Source organism: Patella vulgata, chromosome 2 (assembly GCF_932274485.2).
Source record: "Patella vulgata chromosome 2, xgPatVulg1.2, whole genome shotgun sequence".
Lineage (NCBI taxonomy): Eukaryota > Metazoa > Mollusca > Gastropoda > Patellidae > Patella > Patella vulgata.
Genome location: NC_065880.2, coordinates 37,480,385 through 37,501,702, shown reverse-complemented (window position 1 = coordinate 37,501,702; position 21,318 = coordinate 37,480,385). Strand labels below are relative to the sequence as shown.

Genomic DNA, 21,318 nt, shown 5'->3' with positions numbered 1-21,318 from the left:
TGTCTCATTCTATATTTAATATCATAATAATATTGAGCGGAAGAGTAATATTTGGTTGCCGCTCCTGTCGGTATTGTTACATTTTAGTCTACACAATACTGAGTAATAAGATTTTCAGTCGTTAGTAAAGAAATCAATTGATGAACAGATCGATGCGGGTGTGTTTGTTCGAGGATTTCAATGAGCACAAGTTATGTTTGTTTAAACGGTAAAACATTAAGGATTTTAGCTGATGGCATTCTCACTTCTTGACCTGATCTATATCTCCAGTGATAAATCACATCGTATGTTTATCCATTTAATTGATCTGAAACTGTTCCATGTCTATATTACTGCAAAGCACCGCAATTTGTTATATCTTTGAATTCCCAGGGTTATGTTGTTAGTTGAAGGCTTGGAGATTTGTTTCAAATCTCTGCCGTTCTTTTAGGTTAACACCAAACAATCTGAATTATTGTAGATCAGTTAAACAGGAATGAAAATTTCTCAAGTGTTGATTCTGCACCACCATTTTTATGTGTCTTGGACAATTCATTTTTATGCGACACATGCACGAATTACTTCATATGGCAGTGAATGCAAATGGAATAAGGGGGCTAAGTCACCGTAGCCAAGTCATTTTCATGTTGTCTTTGTGTAACTACTCCTAAAGGGAATTAGATGTGTCTGACAGCTAGACTAAGATAATTATTATAAGACAAAATCTGATTTGTCATGCTTGTTAACCGGTTACAGTTTGATCAAGCTTCTAGTAACTACATAAAATTTTCTATGTTTGGCTTTGTAGCAATACGTGAGATTTTAATGAAACTTGTTAAAGAGGTAGTGCCAGATTTCACCAGACACCATAAATAAAAGAAGGTTTAAGTATATGACAGTGTAGACTACAATGTAATTTACCTTGCAGTGTCTGCAACTTTCAATTTCAAATAAAAATATTTAGTTTTCGGAAATGATCTTTTGAACAGGTTTACGTAACTCATTTGTCATTTCAGTTTACAAATAGAAAGACACTACTTTTACAGTAGGTCAGTTTATAATTTTAAAGAAATGGCCTTGAATTTTTAATGTTTCCTGTTTATATAAATTAATAGCACCCACACTATTGTTTTATATATACATGAGTTGGGTTTCAGTCAGAAATGTGGCTTTTAGCTCACTCAGATTTTACAAGGAACAAAATGGAAACTGAAAAGGAGTATCATCTGGGGTTTATGGACCTGCTTGTAGTCCAACCTTCAACGATGGGTTGTATGTTCAATGTAGTTAGGGGTGTAGAAGATTGAACATACAATAGTTGAACAACTCACTTTTTTTTGGTATAGTTCTCTATTCTTGTAACTTACTTAACAATGATAATATATACAATAATGACCCACAGGCTAGGTACATTAACTAAGGAACAGTGTCTAAGAAATAACTTATCAGACACCTGCCCTTCAGTACGTCCTGCTGCCTACCTGTGGTCAACCACCTACAATCTACAATCTTTCCTCTTTTCTTGTAACAATACTTAACAATAATAATATATACATAGGGTACCCCGAGCAGCCAAATTTAGCCTCTAAGAAATTTGGTCTTACCGTGAGAGGTGTTGACTGTGCAATGACAAATTTCTCAATGATGATGTTTTTATTTTTCAATTCGCTATTTATTTACAGACTGCTGTCATTTAGTTTTGGTGATTTCACATCTCCCAAATACTTGTGTGGGGCAAGATAAAAATACCACCCATATTTATCTTTTAATTTTGCAAGGTTCATAAAATAGCCATTGAATTGCCCAAGACGAGTTTTGCCAAGTTAGGAAATTAACAAATTGTTTGTATTTTAAATTTGCTACCGGGAATTAATCAAAACGAAGGGAAGTCTCGGTTGGCCAGATTTACTGTTCGAGACTATTGGCTTTTATGGTTAAGGGGGAAACAAATCTTTTTATTTTGTTTAAGAATTGACCGACAGACTCTTTTTAAATTAGTTGTCAATCGAATCAATTAGCAGGCATGACGTCCAACGATGAATTACTATCCAGCATTGGTTTGGGCGATCACTATGATCTTGGTACAATAACTAAACTTCCTTTTGCAAGAATTACAAATACATGTAGGCTAGTACTAGGCATCATTAATAAAATTTCGACCAATACAGAGCACCAGTCTATAATTACTGCTTTACATGACAGACGACTGCGTGACGTTTGATGACAAAGGTATTCAAAGTAGGCTGGTTAGAGTGAAGACAAAGACTAGAAAGCTGGGTAAAAATATAAAGAATTCTAATAAATCTTTAAAATTATATGACGATTATTTCGACAGCCCCTTTTTTCCATCGGCAGATTCCAGCACGATACATTTTATAAATAGAGAGACACAGACATCTGTCGATGCTACGAATTTGACCAAGTTAAATAGGAAAAATTAGAATTTATTAAAAAGGATCTATAGGTATACAAAAACAATTTTCGTTTAAAAAATCGACTAAGGAAGACCTCAAAAGAATTGATTCGCACGAAGGCTAATAATAATAAAGTTTTGGCAAATTAAAAAACTGGTTGTAAGTCCCAACCTCGTGGGGAAGAAGTAATTTTGTATGTCAAAAATCAAAGATATATACTTCAGAATGCCATAATTTGGTCATGCAACTAAAAAACCTCAACTTTTCCGATAGGAATGTCGACGCGGCTGTCACGGGACTCAAGTCTAATTACGCTCCAACAAAAGCTACAGTTCAAAGAATATCATGTGAGTGCGTCGGTGTATCTTTAAAACGAATACCTGACAACTCATCCCAAAGACAACTCATCCCAAGTTAGAAGACAGCTCATCCCAAGTCAAAAGACAACTCATCCCAAGTTAGAAGACAACTCATGCCAACTTTAAAAAACCCAATCATTCCAAGTTACAAATAAATACCGCAACAAATATTGATTTTTTTTTATTTATTAAATTAATCAGTAATATAAAAATTTATTATATCAAAAATTTTTATATGAGAATTTATTAGATCAACAATTTATAAAAATAATAATGTTAAATTATTTATTACATCAACAAATTTATTAAATAATACATTTTATTATTTATTACATCAACAATTTATTAAATAATACACTTTTTTATATCATGATCAACTAATAAATTTTTATAAATATGTTTTTTCTTCTGTCAGTATGTCGTTCAGTAGGTTAGCCATTTAGTAAGTTTGTCCTTCAGTTAGGTCCATAAATTCCCCCACATCTCTTTAGTATCTGGTTGGTACTAATAGTCTGGTCTGTGTATGAATGCCACAGTTGAAATAATTTGAATTGCGTTGTTCTTGTCTGTTTTTGCTGGTGCCTTTGTAATTTCCCATCTGATACCCTAAAGTCAGCGAAAAACACCACTTTATATACGGACAAAACTACAAAATTTGGCTTCAAATTCGGTACATATGCAATAACCGCTGACTCAGCTCATACGCCAATTATTATTGCTCTTCGAAATATGGCTAATTAATCTCCTCAAACTACTTTTACAACTTTAAATGAAAGCTTGGCAGAAGGATTATCTCATTACTACTATTGTCTATAATCTCTGTCATAGCTGACCATTGTTAACTTACTTTAGATAATCCATCTTGGGTGCTCAGTTATGGTTTTTATATGCCCACATTGAAATGTGGTCGTATATTGTTGTCACCCCTGTCAGTCCGTCCGGCATCCACAATTAATTGTAAACGCTCTAGAGGCTAAAGTTAATATCTGATTGACTTTAAATTTATATACAGTGTTTAAGGCCATGAGATGAAGAAGCCTTTTGATTTTCAGCGATTTCCGATAATTACTGCCAGAGTTATGACCCTTGATCAATTCAAAAAATCTTGTGGACGCTCTAGAGGCTAAAGTTATAATCCGATTGACTTCAGATTGATAATGATACACAGAGTTTAAGATCTTGAGACTAAAGTTAATATCCGATTGACTTTAATTTTATACACATTGTTTGAGGTCATGAGACGAACAATCCCATTGATTTTCAATGAATTCCAATAACTACTGCCCTTATCACTTTGAAAAATCTTGTGGCGCTCTAGAGGCTAAAGTTATCATCCGATGGACTTCAGATTGATACACAGTTTAAGATCTTGAGACGAACAAGTATATTGATTTTCAATGAATTTTTATGATTTGAACAGCTGAATCCATGATATTAAAAGTTTTGTACATGTATACTAAACGTTAGCATGGGGCAGAACTTTATAAAAACCAAACAAGGTCTAATGGTTTTATGATAATTAATTCATGAGTTGTTACTCTTAATCAGAATTTAGTGTATTATAAATGCTTCATTACCGAAAAAAGTAAAAATATATGCGACAACACTTGTTGACTGCCCGGATGATTTAGCTGCTGTGGGCGTATGTTTCATTGCCTGGCAACCTATCTTTCTACCCCTTAATATTGGGTGAATGGCTGTATTAAATACTACCTGGTCATAGGAGCTTGCATGTTTTTTTTTGGGGGGGGGGGGCTATGCTGCATTCTGATTCTGTCATTTTTGTGACAACACGATGTGGGCGGGCAAAATTCTTTTGTTTTAATTAGATTTAGATGATATACTGATTTATATTTTCAAGTTTGCAGATCCCAGACGTTTGTTAGAATGTAATTTCTTACAATCAATGCTGAATTTGACTGTAGATCTTGAGTTGGTAATTCCATGGGAAAATAAAATTGGCATCATGTTACCAATATCGATAAATACTTGAAATCTGAATCTACCTTCAAACTGGTGATAAAATATAGTAAGCGAACATTGAAATGGCAAGGAAATTAATGAATTAGAATGAAGACAAGTGTGGGGATCATGTAGATGCCAACAATAACATCTTGAACTTAACTTAATCCAGTCTCTACATCAATACTACAAATGTATTTTGGCCTCCCAGTATTCCTCTTCCAGTCATCATTAAATCCAATTTGTAGTAGACCATCATATTGCTTTTTAGACCTAGATGTTCATTGATTTTCCATAGATATCACTGAAGGAAAAACCTTTAAAAAATACAATCTTTATGGTATTTTAACATACATTTATAAATTCAAGCAATTTTGGACAATAGATTTTTAAGAGAGACTTCGGAAAGAATAAAATTAAGAATCAATTTGGTCATTTCATATTGAACAGATATCCATAAAAGTGTAGCATTTTTGTAACCTAGCTAGAAAGAATGAAAAAAATATTTTGGCTTTCATATGACATGATAGCAGATTTATTGAATTTAGAAACTGATATCCAACTCACAAACACCATATGCTAGAAAATCTTTATTAAGTATTTACTAAGTATCACCATATCAATTTGTAGGAATATCAATCCTCAAGCACAGAATAACAAAATAATGGCACAATTATTGTCATTATTTACAATCTTGGCTTTGTTGGTGGCTACTTGAACAACTATTATTAGCCATTTATACAGCTGGTGAGCCTGAGTAATCATATCTTCCTGCACAGTTTTATCCGTCTGTACATGACCAATTTATTTTCTATGAAATTCAGATTTGTGCTTAATGTCATATATTTAGATGATAACCCATTGGCAGGAACTGTGACTGTGTTTTGTTTGGATACATGAATTTCCATTAGGCTATGTAGTATGAGAAGGTTTTTATGTCACCCCCGTCTGTCCGTCCGTCCACAGTTTGTTTTGTGGGCACTCTACAGGTCACAATTTTATCCGATTTTGACGAAATATGGGTCTTTCTTTTTAGCTTGTTCTCTATCCATCTCTTGCAAAATGTGGGCGTATCTTGCCTGGCAACCAACCACTGGTTAAGCTTATCATTGCAATTTCTAATATAACAGAATACATACAGGAGAAAAATAGATTCGTGGAATTACTGGAATGATTTGTCCCAATTTTGCAATAAGAGACCAAGTAAAGTTGACAATTACTGAGTTTAATCCTAAGCGACGTTTCGACGAGGACACTCTCGTCTTTATCACCGTTTCGATAAGGATACTCTCGTCTTTATCAAGCAAATGATAAAAGACGAGAGTATCCTCGTAGAAACGTCGCTTAGTATTAAAAACTCGGTAATTGTGTGTCCATAAAATTGTACCATGTGTTGACAAATGTAATATCACCTACGAAGAGCTCCTATAATTTTGTTATACTTATCCAAATGGTGGAGAATTGAATGAAATGCCTCATTAAAGAACATTTGAAACCTGTTTCCAGACAAGGAAACATATTTCAAGTGGTAATATTGCTGAGCCTACTTCTCTATATTGATCTAGCTGCCATGAGAATGCATTTTACAATGAAAATTAACTCAACCTGATTCTATAGTTAAAATTCAGTTTACATTGGCTCTGGCTTTTATCTGTGCACCAATCATTTGATCTACTTGTAATACAAGTATCTGTTAATGTATTACTGAATATAAAACCATTTTAATATAACAGTATCTCATATCTCTTTCACAACCCATTATTAATGACGGTTCTTTTGTCTTTCAAACACAGCTTTAAATATAAATTTATATTTCTGTTGTAACAACTCTCAACTGTTCTCTTTTATCAGAAAAATCAAATAACATGAAGAAGCATTTAAATAAAAATACTTTTATACGCCCACATTTTCATGTGGACGTATAATTTGTCGCCCCCGTCCGTCCGTGTGTCCTTTCACATTTTGTATTTGGACACGCTACAGGTAACAATTTTTATCTAATTTTAAAAAATTATGGCTCCTGATTGAATGAAAAATCACGTTTTTCGCTTGTGGACACTTTAGAGGTCACAATTTTTGTCGATTTTGATGAAACTTGAAATATATGTTTATAATCCAAAGTTCTGTGTTCCTGTCGATATTCCCAGATATGGCCCCTGATTGTACGAAAAATCACGTTTTTAGCTTGTGGTCCGTCTAGAGGTCACAATTTTTATCCGATTTTAAAAAAAAAACCTTTAAATATATCACCATTAGACCATAAGGAGGGTTGAGTTCCAATTTCGTGAAAATTTAATCGAAACTGCCGGACAAAATGGACGCTCCTTGAACGCAAATACTGTAAAAGTATGTCATATCAAGGCTGTGGACCTTCAAGAGGTCACAATTTTGATATGATTTTGATGAAACTTTAAATTTATGTTTATTTCACAAAGATCTTGGTTCCTTTCGTTAATCACGCATTTTGGAATGTAACTTCCTGGATTATGGTCCCTGATTGTTCGAAAAAACATGATTTAGCTTGTGGACCCTCTAGAAGTCACAATTTTGATTCAGTTTCAAAAAACGTTTAAATATATCACCTATTACACCTCAATGAAGGTTGAGTTTGAATTTCTTAAAAAATCTGACCAAATCTGCTGGACAACATGGCCGTTTCTTGTACTCAAATAGTCTAAAAGTATGTAATGCCAAGGTTGTGGACCCTCTAGAAGGCACAATTTTTATTCGATTTTGTCATGTTTATATCACAAAGATCTTGTTTCCTCTCGATAATCACGCATATTGGAACGTAACTTCCTGGATTATGACCCCTGATTGTTCGAAGAATCACGTTTTTAGCTTATGGACCCTCTAGAAGTCACAATTTGTATTCAATTTTAAAAAAAACAACAAAAAACAATTAAATATATCACCGTTACACCTCAGTGAAGGTTGAGTTCAAATCTCATAAAAATTGGAAGGAAACTGCTTGACAAAATGGCTGCTACTTGTACGTAAATAGTGTAAAAGTATGTAACACCATGCAAGGTTATGGACCCTCTAGAACTAGAAGGCACAGTTTTTATCCGATCTTGATCAAACTTAAAATACATGTTTGTATCCAAAAGATCTCGGTTTCTTTCGATATTCATGCATATCGGGTCGTAACTTGATTAAGATCTTGGTTCCTTTCGATATTTGCGCATATCGGATCGTAATTGCCTGAATTATGGCCCCTGATTTCACAAAAAGGTCACAATTATTATACGATTTAAAAAAAACGTTCGAATATATCACCGTTCCACTGTAATGTCGACTGAGTTCAAATTACGTGAATATAGGCCCAAAACTGCTGAACTAAATGGCTGCCCCTCATACGCATGTGTAAAAATATGGTATATCAAGGTTGTGGACCTGCTAGAGGTCACAATTTTCATCTGGTTTTGATGAAACTTGAAATCCTTGTTTATAATCCAAAGATCTGGGTTCATTTTGATATTCGTGCATATCGGATTGTTACTTCCCGAATTATAGGCCTTGATTGTACCAAAAATCACGTTTTTAGCTTTGTGGATTCTCTGGAGGTCACAATTTTTTATCCGATTTTAAAAACCATTTAAATACATCACCTTTCCACCATAATGATTGTTGAATTCGAATTTCAGGAAAATCGAAACAAAACTGCCCGACAAAATGGCCGCTCTTTGTATGCAAATTGTGTGAAAGTATGCCATACGATCATAATTTTTATCTGATTTTGATGAAACTTAAAATATATCTTTATATCCCAAAGATCTCAGTCCCTTTCGATATTTGCACATTTCAGACCATACAGATCATAACTGTCTGGATTATAGCCCCTGATTGTACGAAAAATCACTTTTGTTTTTAGCTTGTTCTCTATCCGTCTCTTGCAAAATGTGAGCGTATCTTGCCTGGCAACCACTGATTGTTTAATATCTCTAAAAAAACAACTCAGCTCTTTTGGGCTTGAAGCCTTGGTATCTCAGTGAGATGCTGGCTCACTTGCCAGAAGGTCCCGGGTTTGATCCCAGTTCCATGGGATATATCAATGTCTCCCCTAGTGAGTGTTGTAGAACAGAGGATCTGGATGACAAACAAAGGTCTGGCAAGAAATATGTCTAGTCGTTCAGATGCGATGAAAAGCCAAGGTACTATGAACGGTACACGTTTAGGGTGCATGTCAAAGTACCATTGGCAGTAGTCCATCTAGATAAAGTTTCGATTACACATGTATTGGCACTGATAAATACAAAAAAAATAATGGATGGACCATACAGATAAGTCTTAATACTTTAGCTCATTAGGCTAAGTAGCAATAAGCGTTTGGATTCGTCAAGACTTTGAAACACAATAACTAAAAATTAGGTAGTATGTTCATACCTGGTGTATTTGTTCAATAGGCGTATGTGTTGTCTGAATTTGATGATTAACATTTTTAGTTAAAAGCTAATCGGAGAAGCAATTTTATTGGTCGATTGAGTCTACTAGAGGGATAGTGGTAGAACTTGGTGTATGATTTCACTACATCAAAACATGTGCGATCATGAGCATTATCTGCATATATGTTTCAGCTATATATTTAGCAGTTGATTGATCTTTCTATTTTTTAAAAAAAAAAGAAAGATAAATGTGCAATTATATCTCATGTATTTATTTTGGATTGAGAGGGGGACATCAGCCTCACTTTTGGCTTGGATTTCTCTGAAAGAAAGCAATGTGTCAATGTTTCTGAGAGCAAAATGCTCTAGTTTGACAGACTTAATAACATGTCATAATTTACGTTAATTTATTGAAAAACATATTAAACAAATCCTGTATAACAGTGATAACAAAAGCTTGGAGGTGAGCTGTGATAAAACATTAATTCTTTATTTATGGCTTATAATTTTTTATTTGCCCATACATGTATTTAAAGGGACATAATGTGGAAAATCAATTACGATGAGTTTTCTCTTTTATTATGGCTTTATTCAAACACATTACAAATCCCCAACTAAAGATTTGGAAAATTGTAATCTTTTGGCTAGTGTTTCCGTGTGTACATGTAGCTTTTAAAACTTAATAACCTTATCAAATTAAGTTGATCTTAATTCCCATTCGAACATTACTTTCTATGGGATGCTGACTATGGTGAAACAGATAAACTCCAGTCAATAAAGTGACAGGCGAACATTCTTACTTGATCCTAAAAAATTCACAAACGAATAAAACTTGTAGCTTTGTGAGAGAAATGAAATGGGGTTTAACATCCTACTGTTCTGCTCCGATACTGGGCTAATGAAGACGGGCATACGCCATGCAGTGTGCTATGAGGGAAATTTTGTCCGGGCAGTGGCACTATGGCCTACTCTTATATCGAATTCTAACTGCCAAGGGATCTTTTACGTGCATGCCAATGCTTTATGAGAGAAATCTGAATATAAACCTAGTAGTGTGGACAACTTTCTGCAGTTGGGTATATATACTCTTCAAAAAAATGTAGGGGATATTCAGATGCAAATACCTATGCAGGTTGTGATATGATAAATAGTCATGGACACTTGACATGCCTTGAGAGTATGTTCACAGATGAAGAACTTATCACCTCAACAGAACCACTGAGCTGCACATGTGACACGCCAAGGCGCCATACACGTGGGATGGGGTTCATTGTCAGATTTGACACTTCAAGGAAGGGTTGATGAAAACTGCCGTATGCTGGTTTATCCTATCCATGTTTGCTTTCCTATCAGTTCTTGCATAAGATTTCCTGTTTAGCATATCTTTACTTTTTTGTGTTACGCTTAATTTGCAATGAGACGTCTTCAACATGATTAACGTCACATGCTATTGGCATGCTTCAAATGGGTTCTACACAGCAAGCTGTAGCCAACATGCTTAATGTGTCACAGTCTGTGATCAGCAGACTGTGGAACCAGTACCAACAAACACACAACGCTGTTGATAGACCTCGTTCAGGTCCTTCTAGAGCCACTACAGAAGCCCAGGATCAATACATTTGTACACAGGTCCTACGAAATCGAGGACAAACGGCCAATCAGCTTTCTGTTAACTTGTACCACGGTACAGGAATTCGAATTACACCCCAAATGATTAGAAATTGGCGACATGCAGCCCATTTGCATGCGCGACGACCGCGTTTTGTGCCTCCATTAACTTGCCAGCACATGGCAAACAGGCGTTGATGGTGTAGGCAGCGTCGAAATTTGGGTAATCGTCGATGAGTCAGATGAGTCCAGATTTACTCTGGATTTTACCGATAGGAGTGCTCGCGTTTGGAGGCGTGTAAATGAGCGTCATGCTAACGACGTCAGACAGCATGACAGATTCTGACATGGGTCTGTGATGGTGTGGGGAGGAATCACCATGACTGGCAGAACGGACTTGCATATTGTTCAAGAAGGAGTCACTGGTGTGTACTACCGTGACCACATCCTAGCACAGATAGTTCTGCCCTTTGCTCAACGCGCAAGTCGACGTTTCATCTTTCAAGATGATAATTCCTGTTCCCACCGCGCTCGTGTCGTGAATGACTACCTCCAGTGTTACCATATTGTCCTGACCTTTCCCCTATAGAGCATGTTGGGACATGATCGGGAGACGTGTTCGTCAACGTCAACTGACAACACTGCAAGAATTGACAGTGGCACTGCAAGAGGAGTGGGTCAGATTGCCCCAAATCGTGATTGGACGGTTGATTAGGAGCATGCCACGAGGAATTGCTGAATGTCTGAGGATTGGTGGAGCAATTACTCACTATTAAGACAAAAATCAAAAACGTCCATTTTCACTTATGACAGTGTATCTCTTTGCGAGTGAAATGGGACTGTCAGATAAGCTGCCCATATGAACATACACTAGTTACCTTCTAATAAAAACAACAGTGCATTTCCGCAGTTTTGTATTGTTTCTGAATATCCCCTACTTTTTTTGAAGAGTATATATGTAAGGGGCTTGTACCATCTTTAGAGTTTGCTATTTCTAACAAACAAACAAATGATAATAATAATATATACATGTACTGTGGGCCTGCATGAGAGTAAAACTTGACAAACCATACATGTATATACATGTACATGTATATAAATATATTCTCATATTTCAATTGGTTGATAGATTTATGTTTATAGGCCAGAGGAGAGTGTTAAATATGAAAGTAAGCATAGCTCTGCTTCAGAAACCTCTTTTATAACAAACAGAAAATATACATGTACTATACCTAACCCTCTTACACTAATACACTTTCCAGTTAGCCTTTATTTTTAGTACCGGTAGGCCTATTAATTACATATTTAGTCAAAATTTAGCTCACTGTCTTAAGTTATATGTAAACATGTCAAATATTATATGTGATTTTGGGGTGTAAGAATCTGGCTATAAATCTTTAGGGCCTGTAATCTACGCAAATGATGAGTTTGATTTGATCCTGTGCATGTTTGCGTAAAGAGTAGGGCTACCTGTATAACCTTGTTTTATTTTCTCCAGAAACTTGGGTTTCCTCCCACTTCAAAAAGACCTGCGCCTTATTCATAAAATCTTAGGCTAAAATTTTTAAGAATGCCACCTTTTCATTATCTGAGGTGTAAACTTTGTACTATTTTGTTAACCTTCAACCAATGATAAGCTGCATCCTTAAAATATTTTGATTTAAATTTTCATGAATAATGCCCGCGCACTGAAGCAAATTCTTGAAATTTAAAATATAAAGTGTGTCCCTAAATGAACTAGTTCATGTTGAGTTGGCATCATTTCTTGTCAACAGTTTGTCAATCAAAAGGTAAACATAAGAAACTTGTCACTGTAGTTGATGTTAAAAAAAAAAAAAAATGGATGAGTTGTTGATTACTATAAATATGTTATCTTATTTATATTTAATAAGTAACATTATATCCTTCTTTAATACAAATGTTTTTGTTTTAAAAAACACATCATATCTGTGAGGGGAAAAATATAAAAGCCAGGGTTTCCTTTTTGTCCATGAGTGTATTTTGTGGTTCTCTTAACTTTCTTTTATATGATGACAGTTCTGAAATGTAAGACATGGTTCATTTTATTTTTTACTGTTATAAGAATGTGTCAAGGAATTCGTGATTACATGCAATAAAGTGAAAAAACTTGCTGCAATGTTCTACAGCTCCATACACTCCCACATATCACATTAAAGTCATCCAATATGTTACCAAAGGTAGTTGCTTTGAAAAAGGCCAAACCAACTTGTTTGACATTAAGCATAAGAAAAAGATGAACATGAAATGTATATAAATTGTCTGTAACATGGAAAGCTTGTTTAGTGGGTAGTAAAACTAGCTCACTTATCGATCAGCTTTATTAAATATCAATTCCTGTAAAGGTCGATAAAATCAATTTAAAGATGAGGTGTTTTGTTTGTGAAATGTTAATCTTTGCATGTACTCTTGATAGTAAATTGCAATAAAATGATTTGTTATGTTTTTATTGATCAGAGATGTGAAAGACAAGTTGATTTACAGCTTTTATATATTCCATTGGATTTAAATAGATTTTTAATTAATACAATGTGTTGTAACTCATTCGTATTCAGTGATTTGTATTCTCAGACAGTTCTTCATATTCGATCTGTGGATTCTACTATCACAAAATATCAATATTGTAATAATAAGAATACACCCAACAACCCCAGGTCATGTTGTTGTTATTATTTAGAAAAAAGATTCCTAGCAAGGATCATACAAATTAAAATTTGAAATTTAAAAACTGTGTTACAATCATCAATTTTGATTTTGACATGAAATGATTTATTGATTACTAATTAATTACTAATTAGTTTTCAATTGAGGATTGCCATTAGTTTGATTTAATTACAATTTTTGTTTCATGCACCATGGTTGTAAAAAAAACAATACCTTTTATAAGAAACATTATTTACTGAATATATTATATGTGTTGATCAAATTGAGAAGGGCAGGTTGCCATTATCTTATATTTTAGATAATTGAAGAGGAAGTCGAATCAAAAAAACAATTGGATTTGACATTCCAAACATTAAAAGTTGTTCTTTCAACACCCTAGTAATTGAAACAAATAATATCTTTTATGGCACCAAACCATTTGTAATAAATAAGGTTGCATAGTTTGATAATTAATGAATATGGATGAAAAGATATAATTAATTGTTGATATTAAATGTTTGAAAACTTGCTTTTCTTAACTCTTATGATTAGTATTGGGCAGTCGGGTGTTGATTGTCAATGTGAACATTTTGGTGATGTAGCAGTCTCACAGATTCTCTTCTTGGCTAATGAGGTAAGTCATATGTATTACCTATATTATTCAGGTGCTGCTTTTAATCAATTGTTTGTCTACATAAATAATACATCATCATGATGAACTTCAAACAACTCTTAAAAAGTTAATTGATCTTGTTGACGATTGAAGATAGCAACAGCATCATCAGATTGTGAGGAAAGCAAGTAAATCTGATTAAAGTCTCATCCTGTAACAGATTAGCCCTGTAATTTCTCTTTAATTGTTTAGAAAAAGCGCCTGCCTATCGCAACCAATTGTATTATTTCCCTGTTCACCATCTTAATGGTTTTCATGACAGCAAAATAGCTATTAGATTTTCAATATATGTAAAACTAAATAAGCCGACAAGGTGACCTAAGCTACAAGTCTAATAAGTTGTCTCGCTTTTTACGTCAACTCACAAGTTAACATTTTCCATTACACTGCTTCCAACAATTTGTTTGGTATTTTCGTGAAAAAAAAAGAACATGCAGTCTTTATTTAAATCTGTATTCGATCAATAAAGCCATTAGACAAATCTGTGGTGATTGACATTGATGAAAATTGTACAGTAAATGTAAATCTTCATCCCTCATAATTATAACGTCTTTGGGATGTGGATGTTTGGCTTTTCAGAACGGACAAACCTTTTATTTGATTGAGTTTGTTTTTTCCTGAAATGTTCTGACTTTTGTCAAATTTCCAAATAAAATAGTGGCCTAGTGAAGTTTAAGTATCGATCCTCTGGTGTATATATTAAGTCTTCACATTAAATCACAACAATAATGTCAAATCCTCTTACATGCTCATCTTTATAGCACACAGAATTACTGTGGGCAGATTTATTTTGCTGTCTGCGAAAAATTAAATTACTTTTAAGGGGAATTTATGTTGCATGGTTATAATATCAACATGCCAAGAGATCTACTCCAATAAATATTTGACAAAATTACAACATTGAGTGTAACTAGATGATTGTGGTACATGTATCTACACAGTCCATTCTACATGAAATTCTTTTAATACTAACCTGTCCAACAGTTTTCACGCTAAAGTTGTGCATGTTTTTATCCCACGCCAATCGAAGTTACTAAGCATTACAAAGAAAAATCACCAATTTCTAATAGGAGTTTCTTCCCTCTCATATTTGTGAAACGTGCAGTGTGATGTAAATTTAAGGTATGTTGATACATTAGATTGAGATACAAATCTGCATGCATTTATTTACATTCACACCATTTCATTTAGACTTGGTGTACTTTGTGGAATTCAGCATCATGGGTTATATGTTCATATGGTGCAGCATCAGGATTGAATTTCAAAATTTACCAGAATGAAAAAGAACAGAGGTTTAATGTCCATTTATATCGAACGCAGCAAATCACAAGACTACCAGATCTGTTGTTTTCTAAAAGTGCATAATAAAAAACAATGCGGTTTGGTCAATGATTATGGATTTCAATTGATTTTGTTAATGGTGATTATCAATAGAATATGTTTTCTACCAATTGAAGCCCAAATTTAAAAATAGGATACATTCTTGTCGTTGCAATGTATCTGTGACATTTTAACATGCTGTTTTGAATTGCATTTGCTTTTGTTTACAGGGTGCTTTAGTTACTGTTTGCTCAGATGATAGTCTTCATTTATGGAACCTTCGACAGAAAAGACCAGAAATTGTCCACTCATTGAAATTTCAAAGAGAAAGGTAATTTGATTTCATATCAACAGTTTTAAAGGTTTTGATAAATTGCCTTATTTTAAAAAAAACAACTAAAAAACAGCGGCTGCCAGGCAGGATACGCCCACAATTTTCAAGAGATGGATGGAGAACAACCTAATCAAAAAGCAACTTTTCGTAACATCAAGGGCCATAATTCAGGAAGGTACAGGAACCAAGGTCTTTGGGTTATAAACATGCATTTCAAGTTCCATTAAAATCGGATCAAAATTGTGACCTCTAGAGGGTCCACAACCTTGATATAGCAGATGTTTACACTATTTCTATTTGGGTAGAGGGGTGGCCATTTTGTCTGGCAGTTTTCGTCCGATTTTCATGAAATTCGAACTCGACCATCATTGCGGTGCAACGGTGATATATTCACATGGTTTTTTAAATCGGATAATAATTGTGACCTCTAGAGGGACTACAAGCTAAAAAAACACCATTTTTCGTACAGTCAAGGGCCATAATTCAGGAAGTTACGATACAATATGCACAAATATCGAAAGGAACCAAGATCTTCGGGTTATAATAAACATGTATTTCAAGTTTCATCAAAATTGTTTCGAATCCCTGGTTGTACGTGGCAAAGAGTAGGGTCGCCTGTCCAACCTCGTGGGTTTTCTCCGGGTTCTCTGGTTTCCTCCCACTGCTAAAGACCCCTACGCGCAAGCGAATTATTGAAATAAAATTAAAGCATGTGTTAGTCCCGAAATGACCTAGTTTGTGTCGAGTGGACGTTAAACTCCATTTCTCTCTCTCTCTCTCTCTCTCTATAGGGTCCACAAGCTAAAAACGCGATTTTTCGTACAATCAGGGGCCATAATCCAAGAAGTTACGGTCCAATACATGCCAATATCGAAAGGAACCAAGATCTTAGGGAGATAAACCTATATTTCAAGTTTCTTTGAAATCGGATAAAAATTGTGACCTGTAGAGTGTCCACAAACAATTGAGGAAGGACGTCCGGATGAACAGGGGCGACGACAATATACGTCCACATGAAAATGTGGGCGTATAAAAATGAAAACCAAAAAAGAAGGCACTGCTTTGACTGAATTATATGATAAGGTTGCATGTACCAGTAGTTGTGAAGGCAGAAAAACGGATGGTTAAAATGTAGGTCAAGAATTGATAAAAGTACCAATGCCAGCAACTCAGCACAATATTGGCATTCATTCAATCAGAATAAATAAATCTTTAAACATAGGAGTAATGGAAAATTTGTAAATGCTATGTCGCTAGTCTCATTCATTTGTCTTGATTTCAAGTGACATTAATAGAATAGTAAAAACTGACAATCAGAAGTTATGTGGAGCCGCTGTAGACACTGGTTGTGCTAACTCCTAGTTTGTATGCAAAAGTTCAGCAATCAAGCGACGGGTTGTGTCATTATTTAGAGAGGGAAGAATTTGTCAGTAGGCAGTGCTGCCTGAAAAAAGCTGTAACTGGAACACAGATTTATCAAGTAATGTGGGTCAACATAAACCTCACTCAGTTTCCCTGATTATAATAACTAACTATAATTAAAAAAAACTCCAAAGATTAAAAGGGTCAGTTTGTACAAAATGTTGCATATCCAAGTGAATAAAAAAGAGTGGGTGATTATTTGAAGGTCAAGCCAATGAAGGCAAGAGACTAGCCAAGTATTTATTGATTCATAGTTTAGTCTGACAAGACAGTTGCTAATAGAAAGCTGTGTGTGCACAAATCAATTTGTTGCCTGCCCTAAGCACATAAAGTTTGTGATTGTCAGGCAGAAATTATGTGGCGAAATAGTTACTGTGGAAGGCAGTATCTATTAATGTACACTCTTAGTCTTGCAGTGAAAGCAAAATCTTCATATTGGTTAACTTTGTAAAAACTTTGTAGTTGTAGATAGCTATTGAGAAACCTCCACATTTCATCGTCATACAGACCTACCAAATTTACAATACATATATACAGTATGCACCCATGCTCCCACACATTTGCATGAAAATCATAAATTGATTAAATACTCAATTGGTATACCAGCATTCAAGCTAATAGGAGTTCTTGAATTTTCATGCAGCATTCATTTGATAATAATAACACAGATTAATTTATAAATGTTGCCTGCACATTCAATTTCTGACAGTCATTCTCTGAAACCTGATGAACCTCACCGAGGATAATGCTAACAAAAAATACGTGGGCTATATTTTTAAGATGACATTGCACTTCATGAAAGTACAAGTTGTAACCAAGCCTAATTTTTAACCCATTAAAAACACAAAAGATGCGTAAAATGGTTGTAGGTTGTTAAACGCTGTTAGTAAACATTGATTTATCCAGTTATTAAACTGTTACTAAAATGGCCACTTAATAGAAACCCGTCTGCTGTGGTTCTAGCTATTACCACTTTTAGTTCTGATATAACATGATAAATAGTGAATGGCATGACTTCTGCTTCTGTTTACATGGTCAATAAAGAAAGGACAAGTATCTTGATTGGATTTCTGAATCTGTCTTATAAAGTCTTGTAACGACAAATGAATCTTGCTAATGTTACATTGTGTAATATTGGCATTTACATCCAAGTGATTAGGTACACGCATGAAAAGAACACATATTTTGAGTATTTTAGTTCAAATTTGTTTTGAAAATGAGACTGAATGGTTTTACTCGAGATGGAACATTCTAATAAAGTTAATTTTATCTTCAGGAGAGACTCCTAATAGCATTGACATTCACTTGGAACATGTACATGTAGGATATAATTATTTTTTTTTTGGTTGACATTGGTAAATAATGAATTTGGTATAAATTTGGATCTTTATACGCCCACAATAGACTAATATTCAGGAATACATATATATAAGTATTGATATTTAATAATTTATATATGTCTATATCTATACATATAGTCGACTACATTATCTGCAGACGTCAGTCTAGCATTCTATTAGTAATTCAAGTGACAGACTCATTTCATTGGTTTGATTAAGCCACTTTGCAACAATTTAGAGATCTGTGGTTCTTATTATTGACTACAATAGAATTTTATGTTCCTCAATCATTGATTATCTTCTATGGTTTTCAGTATTGGTCTACATGGTTCTTTATATACATGTATGTATTCAAATATTTGTGTGACATTGTATGTTAGTCCAACTTAGTAATTACAGATTTATGTGTGGTGTTGTTTTCCTGCACTTACCAAAACATTTTAGCTCAAAATTTATTAAACATACATTATGCAAGAGCTAAATCTGCCTATTGCAGGTCTTTCTTTAGGCCTGAAATGTTATATATAAACAATTAATTAGACATTAATTAACTTATCCAAACCATAATCAACTCTCGATGTCATCTTATGTGTCGGATTTTCACTGGATCTGAATCCGATCTGCTCAACGCTCATTGATGATTAAATCCAAAAATGGATAATCGAGACTATGTTTTCTATCGTACTAATTATCAAGACTAGGCTTAAAATTCAAAAGCTATTTGACTGAAATTTTCAACATATTCTCTTTATGTTATCTATTTTTTAACTATTATAGCAAGAACAGTCAACTCTTTATCTAATCTCCCATAATGCCTCTTTAAAGAATTGATACATGCTAACAAGTTGTGGCGGTTGGCCATCTAAAGATGACGTTATTTTCTTTACTATCTTGGACACAACAGAAGTACATATTATTAGTTCTATATTATTAGTTTTGGAACATAATAACTCTCCTAATTGAGGTAGAATGTTCAAACTTGGTGTAGGCATTCATTTGGTGACTCCCTTGATGGAGTTCGATGGTGAACATTGTCTGCTTACGGTAGGCGGAGATAAGCAGTCTGATTGGTTGATGCTTTAGGGGCACGGTTATAATGAAGTGAGAGCGATGAAACTCTGAATATAGATTCATTATATCATTACCTTGACTAAGTTTGATTGTGCGAATTTTTGGCCTGGGCTAAGGAGCGATAAGCAATTTGATTGGTCAAGACTTTGGAACATAAAAACTCTGCTTTAAATTGAGGTAGAATGTTTAAACCTGATGTAGATGTTCATTAAGTGAAAGTCTTGACTGATTTCAATGATTAACATTTCAAGCTAAAGCTAAGCAGAGCTAATCAATTTCATTGGTTGATGCTTTGGGACAAGATAATCTTGATTCTATCTGATAGAGAGTTATGAAACTTAGTGTGTTGTTTGATTGCTCGATACTTTTGAAAAAAATAAATGTGTCATCTATTTATTTTGGGATTTCGGCGGAGGACATCAGCCTCATTGTTGGCTTGTTCAATTTTGACGAAACTTAAAATATAGGTAATTTTGGCATATATTGGACCATAACTTCATGGATTATGGCCCCTGATTGTACGTACAATCACGTTTTTAGCTTGTGGACACTCACTCTAGAGGTCACAATTTTCATCTGATTTTGATGAAACTTGAAATACATGTTTATAACCCAAAGATCATGGTTCCTTTCGATATTTGCACATATCGAATCGTAACTTCCTGAATTATGGCCCCTGATTGTACGAAAAATCTCGTTTTTAGCTTATGGTCCCTCAAGAGATCACAATTATTATCCGATTTAAAAAGAGCTTTGAATATTTCACCGTTACCCTGTAAAGATGCTTGAGTTCGAATATCGTGAATATCGGACCAAAACTGACAGACAAAATGGCCGCCCCTCTTACGCAAAAAGTGTAAATATAAGTCACAATTTATAAGCCAAAGTTCTTGGTTCTTGTCTATATTTGCGCATATTGTACGAAAAATAGCTTTTTGCTTAGCATGTTCTCTATCCATCTCTTGCAAAATGTGTGTGTATCCTGCCTGGCAGCCGCTGGTTGTATTAATCTTCTAAATTATTATTTAATGAATATTTTTTAAAATTGAAACTTTAAACATACATTATGCAAGAGGTAAATCTGCCTATTGCAGGTCTTTCTTTAGGCCTGAAATATTTTCTAAATAATTAATTAGACATTGATTAACGTATCCAGGCCATAATCAACTCTCGATGGCATCGGATTTCTCCGATATTAGATATATTAGAACAATTCAGTCATATTTTGATTTAAGCTAAAAATGGAGGTGCGAGACTTCCCTTCGAACAACCAGGTACAGTGGTTGAAATTATTGCTCACGTCTTATCAAACCTTCAAAGGCTAATATCTTCACTCGCAATAGTTTAATTTGGATGAAATTTTCAAATTATTCAGTTTACATTATCTATTTTCAAACTATTATAGCAAGAATGGCTAGCTCTTTATCTAAATCTTACATAATGTATTTTTAAAGGGCACATAAGATGGACAACATTATTTTTCGGTACGTATAGCCAATGGTTACTATGTCCACTTTACGGCAAGTTTAAACCAATCTAATTAAAATTAATTTGGCTATCTTCACTCAATGTCGCAAAAAGAGACCTCCCGTAAAATTGACTTTGACAGTAAACAAAAACACTCAGTCTTAATCCCCTCAGACGCCGACGTCACAGTGACCGTATGCAGATTCGGAATGTTTATTCCTTAATTACCTATATACAACCGGCGTGTGTATTCATTAAAGCCTGACTGATTCCTTAATTCCCTAATTAAATGGAATCATTTGTTTTGTAATTTATTTTGATTT

At 34.3% G+C, this 21,318-nt stretch overlaps 1 protein-coding gene across 1 annotated transcript in view; it reads left to right on the top strand.

Moving 5' to 3' along the window:
• Window positions 1–21,318, top strand: part of LOC126811551 (syntaxin-binding protein 5) — a 90,493-nt gene that overhangs the window by 16,647 nt on the left and 52,528 nt on the right. The window contains exons 3-4 of the mRNA XM_056099211.1: window positions 13,921–14,002; window positions 15,592–15,692. Coding sequence (XP_055955186.1) covers window positions 13,921–14,002; window positions 15,592–15,692 — 183 coding nt within the window. The remainder of the gene's footprint in view (window positions 1–13,920; window positions 14,003–15,591; window positions 15,693–21,318) is intronic.